Here is a 7,114-nt window from a genome sequence, read left to right on the forward strand (position 1 = left end):
ATTATACTATTTTTTTTAAAGATTTTTATTTATTTATTCATGAGAGACAGAGAGAGAGAGAGGCAGAGGGAGAAGCAGGCTCCCAAGGAGCAGAGAGCCCGATGGGGGACTCGATCCCAGGACCCTGGGATCATGACCTGAGCTGAAGGCAGACGCTTAACCATCTGAACCCCCCAGGCACCCACCCATTATGCTATTTTTTGTAATACTAGTACTGATGCCCAGCTGATTTACCTTTACTTACAAGCCTCTCTCCCTCAAATATATGCTCCATGGAGGGTCTTTGCCTATCTTATTCACTGCTGTATCCTCAGAACTTGATAATGCCTACAAATTAGGAATCATCACTCATCGTCATTGTTAATTTTATGAATTCTTTTGGCAATTAAAAATCCTCTTGAGAAGAATATTTAATAGAAAATAGTTTATTTAAAATATTTGATTTGTGATTTAGTTTAAAACTGGCTAGAATAATATTTAATATGAAATTTTGTAAAATTACACACACACACAGAGAAAATTACTGGAAGAATATAAGCCAAAGATTGAACATAGATTATCTGTATAGGCAAAATCATATTACAAAAACATGTGTTTGTTAAGATTTCATTATCTTTAAAATAGACTGTGTACATTTATATGTATCTTAAAGCTATATATATATATATATATATATACTATACGAACGTGCAGAAATGGTAAAATGCCTGAAATAAGTGTATTAAAATAGGCACAGTTTTTATATGCAACTGGTGGAATTACATGATTTTATCTTCTTTTGTTTCACTTTCCAAATACTCTACAATAATTAAAGCCCCCCCAAAATGTGTTTTTATTATTTTTCCTAGGCAATAACAACAAAAAAATTTTAAGTTTAAGTACATATTTTATATTCTTACTAGTTCAAAGACTTTTTTATTCATTTATACATTAAATTATATGATAACCTAAGTAAATTGAAATATCTCAATTAAAAATTATTTTTGCTTCATCATTGAAAAGAAGAGGTACAAACCATGGAAAAAATGGTTTGCGGAATCTCTTGGAGGGCACAAAGCCTAGGTTACAAAAGAGTGTGCTCTCCATCAGCATCGTAAGATTTGACTTCAGCCCCATTATATTTGGCCTTGGAATTGCTCAAGTGAAATTCAAGGAGATTGCAGTCCCTGAGCCACCACCCTGAGTTCAGATAATGGTTCACATCCATCTAAATGAGTTCTAATGGTTCATTCTTTAGATGAGCTACCCATAAGATATCAAGAGCCTTGGCAAAAGTACAGTGTCTACACAGATGATCCCAGTGAATCTCAGGGACTTTTTAAGCACCTGAAGAACACCTGATATCACCCTCCGTCTGAAGGTCGGGTTCTTTACCAAGAGATATTTTAGATGCACCGAGGCTTATAATCAATTCTGCATCCCTTTTCTTGACTGGAAACTTTTTCTTAAATCATTTATAAAACTTTCATTATTTAAATGAGACATAAAGTGTGGTGTAGACTGTCCGGTGTGTCTCCCAACATCATGAGATGAACAAAGTCTAAAGACTCCATGACCCAAATTATTTGTCCACCACCACAGCTCCCCAAGGCTGCAAGAGTCAAGTATCATGGGAGGGGCCTGCCTGGTTGTGATTTGGATCAATTCGTGCTGAGACACAGAGTGGCCACTGAATGACTGTGAATGAATTCCCTGCCCTTACCCTTACGTAGCTTTCCTTCTCCCAGATGGCTTCAGACGTGGTACGTGTCCCATCACTCACACCAGAGGGCACATGGGGCTCACAAAACACCCTCTGGACCCCAGGCTGAACCAAAGCTACCTGGATCCCAATAACTCAGGTGAAAAAGGTTTGGGGTGCATAACTTTCCTAGTCCAAAATCATAGAGAAAACAGATCATATTCGTATTTGTACCCTGTAGCATTAAACTTAGAAATTAGAGAATCTACTGCTGAAAACTCAATGGGAGGGGGAAAAAAAACAACAACAACAACAACAAAACTCACAGAAAAACAAGAGAATGCGCAAGAAACTTCCTTCAGTGCAAGATCTGTGCTATAAAGGCACAGCCTAAAACACTGATAATTTTCCTTTCAGCGAGAGAAAAGGAAGTCACTTATTTCACCACTAGCTGCAAACACAGACATCTGAGTGTTGATCCCAGCCTTCATCTAATTAATCATTTCAAAAATAAATAAATGATGTAAATTAAATGGAAGACATTTCTGAGCTAAAATCTGAATCCTTTGCAGAGCATCCCATCGGCACTCATTCTGCCTCTCTAGTTTCCTAGCCCATTGCTCATTCCTGCTCTCTGAGACAGTTGCTTCATTGAAACCATGATCTTGCCTACCTTATATACCACTTCATTGTCTTGGTATTCAGTTCCCTCCACAACCTGCTCACTCCCTCTGAACTCAAACCACTCTATGCCAGTCCTTGCAAAGTGCTATGCTTAAAATAACTGCAATATTCAAAGCAGGTTCATGATCCCAAGAAGGAATCGCTGGGACATCCTCATTCCATCAATACTGCCAAAGAAAGGATTTGTTTATCCAGGAACTCCATCATGAAATTGATTAGGGCACAGACTTGAGATACATTTATACTTTAGTTCTCCCTGTATCGTTCCTGAGGCATGTTTCACTTTGCTTCCCCCACCCCATATCTTTCTATAATCTAGAGATAAATTTTCTATTTTTAGATCACACTCAGCGATCAGGACTCAAATGCCTGCAGACTCAAGCTTGCACCAAAACAACACTTTTCAAAAATCATTTTCTCTTTTCTGATGTAATTGTAATGCCTCTTGAATTGTTCAACTGTTGTAGGAGGGACAGAAAGGTGTTAAAATATATTTTAAACTTCATTCTATTGTATTTCTTTTTTTTTCTAATCTGTAACAACAAAAATGACTAACATGAAAATAGGATATACATTTTCTGCATTTTAGTTTACCTCTGACTTCTTAACCTATTGTACAACCTATTGCCTCTGATTTTTTAGAATTTTCTTGTTCTCTCATTCACCCATTAGCATTTTATTTCTAATTTCTATAATAAGCAATGCTGATTTATTTTTATCTGAAAGAAATAAGAAAAACTAAATATCAAATAGTAAAGTAATAGTTGGAATAACTTCAGAGTTAAATATGTAGAGAGGCATTATCTCGTCGCTTGTCACTTGGTGGAAGAATAAGAATATAAGTTTTGTATCGTCATATTGTTCACCTTTTGCTTGTCTATATTTGCTTTTTTCTGCAGTGATTGTGACATGATATTCTTAGAAGCAAGAATAAAGAAAATACGCATAAAAGATATTTAAAGGAATATGACATGAGGAGTTCCTTTAGTTAAAAAAAATCATTTGTAGCTAAGTGAGCTGCTCTGTTTGCTATTTTTGATTCTGTATTTAGGAATGGGGGTCATATATGTCATTCCAGTGAATCTCACCTGGTCAACACACGTATATTGGTCCAACTAGTGCCATAGTATTAGTAGCTAGATGATTCAACACTTATTAGATTTTTATCCTATGCCCAATAATGAAATTATTTGAGGAAGCAGAACTGCTTTGACTCTGGGTGACTGGGGATTTTTATCATCCACACACACATGATTGAAATGGAGCTTTAAAAAAATAGTTGGCAAGCATGCCATACTCCAAATTCTGCACATTGCTTAGCATCTTCGGATGACGACCAGGTAGACTAACCATGTCTAGAAACTTTTCGTTTTATCTATTTTGTATTCCAGACCAGAATTTAGCTTCTGTTGCAGAACTTCCTCCTAACGATCATTCTGCACATGGCAGCTTTCACTTCTTCATTTCTCAAGCTGTGGAGGAGAGGATTCAACATGGGGATCACCACGGTGTAGAACACCGACACCACTTTATTGACGTCCAGAGAAAAAATTGCACTTGGCCTTACATAGATAAGAAGAGAGTCCCATGTAAGATGGACACCGCCGTGAGATGGGAGGAGCAGGTGGAAAAGGCCTTGCGCCTCGCATCTGCAGAGCGGATCCTCAGGATGGCAGTAAGGATGTAAAAATAGGAGATTATAATGGTCAGGCTACTGACAACCAGGACGGGTCCAGCCACAATGAAAACCAACAATTTATTGATCCGGGTGTCAGCACATACCAGAGAAAGAAGGCGGGACATGTCACAGAAGAAATGATTGATAATGTTGGAACAGCAAAAGGGAAGCCGGGAAGCAGCTGTTGTATGAGTCACGTTGCTCAGGAACCCGACAGCCTAGGGTCCAACCACCAGCTGTATGCAAAGGCTCTGCAACTTGGTAACGGAATACAATAATGGGCTACAGATGGCCACATAGCGGTCATAGGCCATGGACGCCAGCAGAAGACACTCAATGGCCACAAAGAACCCAAAGAACCATTGCTGAAAAGCACAGCCCAAGAAGGAGATGGCCTTCCTTTCAGCAAAGAAGTCACTGAGCATCTGGGGACCCACTACTGACGAAAAGCAGATGTCCACAAAGGACAGGTGACTGAGAAAAAAGTGCATGGGAGTGTGAAGGCGGGAATCCATCTGGATGAGTATAATCGTACCCAAGTTTCCTGTCATGGTAACCAGGTAAAAAAGTAGAAAGAGCAAGAAAAGGAAGACTTGCATCTGAGGATGATACTTTAAACCTATGAAAATAAACTCTGTGATTCTTGTATAGTTTCCATCAGCCATTGATTGTGTTGGTCTTCTACAGTGAGAAAAGCAGAAAATAGATAATGCATACAACTTTATATAATTTAAAAGCATAACATAACACACAAGAAAAGAAACTACAGGTCCAATTTGGGAACATTGATATAAAAAGAGACTAATTAAATGCTAGCAAATCAAATATAGTGAAGTTCTTGAGAGCAATATGGCTTAAATGTTTTAAAGAGAAAATCAGAACTAAGAATTGGGTCACCATTTGAAAACCTATAAAATTACTCACCACATTTACATATTAAAAGAAAATGCATTATAATTATTTTAATAAAATTCTTTAAAGAATTTGATAAAATGTGGTTCTCAAAAAAAAAAAGAAAGAAAGAAAGAAAGAGAGAAGAAAAGGAAAAGAAACAGAGAAAAACTTTCCAAACTGGAAACAAAAAGGAACTATTTAACTCAGTAAAAAGAATCTTCCTGAAACTTCCAGAGAATATATGTGTGCAGGGTAAGCACTGGAAACATTCACACTATAACCAGAAACTCTATATTCTCACAATTTGTACTATTTAACGTTATACTGGAGAACACATCTGAAGTACTAAACCATAAGCAAAGAAAGACAATGTAAGAATTCTAGAAAACAGAGAGAAGAAAATACTGTCACTATTTGCAGGCAAAACTGTACAATAGCCAACCAATAAGACAACTTTTTTAGAAAAAATTAAACAGTTCAACAAAGTAGTGAAGATAAGTATAAAAAAGTCAATAATAATTATCTATGAATTATAATGGAAAACTTACATTCATTGACTCAAATTGATAAAATAGCTATAAATAAGCCTAACAAGGAATGTTCAAGATTCGTATGAAGAAAAATACAAATTATAGAACTTTACTGTGCAAGGGAAGAAATGCCTAAATCAGTGAAAAATACATTTCATGTTTTTTTATGTATTTATTAAGATTCCTTTCTTCCTGAGAAAGCAAAACTTAGCTCTAACAGGGAGAGTGAGAATCTGCATGGCCATTCTTCAGGTTGAATAACAGACACAGATAAATCAATTGTGAAGTGAACAGGAAACAATATTTCTCCCACAGATATGCTACAGCTATAAAGTGTCTTAACAACATTGGGGGGGTGACAAATGCTTTATTACTCAATGAGACACTTTATTTTTTTTAAATGTTATGTTCAATTAGCCAACATATAGTACATCATTAGTTTTTGATGTAGTGTTCAGTGATTCATTAGTTTTATATAACACCCAGTGCTCATCACAACACATGCCTCCTTAATACCCATCACCCTGTTACCCCCTCCCCCACCCCCCTTCCCTTCTGTAACCCTTAGTTTGTTTCCCAGAGTCCAGAGTCTCAGAAACTTTATTTTCTAAAATTACAGGCTATCTAAAATTTTTGTTTGAAATTGTATCAGCAAGATGAAACATCCCACTCTGGTCTGGAATATCTGACAGAGCAAAACAGTCTCGATTCCCAACACAGGTACAAAACTCCATGTGAGGGATATCTGGATACAACTCTCTACAGCTGGGCGCCTGGGTGGCTCAGTTGGTTAAGCGACTGCCTTCGGCTCAGGTCATGATCCTGGAGTCCCGGGATCGAGTCCCGCATCGGGCTCCCTGCTCGGCAGGGAGTCTGCTTCTCCCTCTGACCCTCCTCCCTCTCATGCTCTCTGTCTCTCATTCTCTCTCTTGCAAATAAATAAAATCTTAAAAAAAAAAAAATTTTACAACTCTCTACATCTATCTTACCTTTGTAATTTTCAAGGAAACAGGACCCTGCGCTACCTGTTTGGTTTAGACCTTTTCTGATGTTGTGATGTTTTGAGCTCATCAGAATTGTTCTTGATTTGAATTTTACCTAACTGTCCCACTTCTCAAAAACCTATAATAATTCTAATTTTTCTTTGTTCAATGAAACAGCCATGGTTCGTAGGGTATATGGTCTCCCTCATTGCAATGGGTCAAAAGCTGATTGGGTCAGGCTCCAAACTTGCTCCTGGATGTTTAAGACTGATTTAAAGAACACCCACCACACTGTGTGGCAAATTAATGCAATTCTAACCAATTGGAAAAATTAAATGAAAATACAATTTTTAATAAGACAATCTGATTTTTAACTCATGGAAGAGAAAAATATTCAAAAATAGCAAAGACAATTTCAAAAAAGAAAAACAAAGAAAAGGGATGTAGTATTCTGGATATCAACAAATAAATAAAGCCATCATACTTACACCAATAAGGTGTTGTTACTAGAATAGATGGGAGATGAACAGGAGACAGAAAAACTAGAAAAACCATAGGCAGACCTAGGCATAGATATCAATTTAGTATGAATAAAGGTGTTCTTTCAATCAGAAAAGTAAAGATTAATTACCCCTACAAAAGTGTTACAGTATTTGGATGACCA

At 36.9% G+C, this 7,114-nt stretch overlaps 1 protein-coding gene across 1 annotated transcript; it reads right to left on the reverse strand.

The window, feature by feature from the left end:
- Window positions 1–3,764: 3,764 nt before the first annotated feature.
- LOC118016293 (olfactory receptor 1009-like) lies at window positions 3,765–4,708 on the reverse strand. The gene is given in 2 exon segments (XM_035013731.1): window positions 3,765–3,940; window positions 3,943–4,708. Coding segments are annotated over 2 exon segments (942 nt in total).
- Window positions 4,709–7,114: the final 2,406 nt, after the last annotated feature.

This window comes from Mirounga leonina, unplaced genomic scaffold (genome assembly GCF_011800145.1).
Source record: "Mirounga leonina isolate KUSES-001 unplaced genomic scaffold, KU_Mleo_1.0 Mir_166, whole genome shotgun sequence".
Classification (NCBI taxonomy): Eukaryota; Metazoa; Chordata; class Mammalia; order Carnivora; family Phocidae; genus Mirounga; species Mirounga leonina.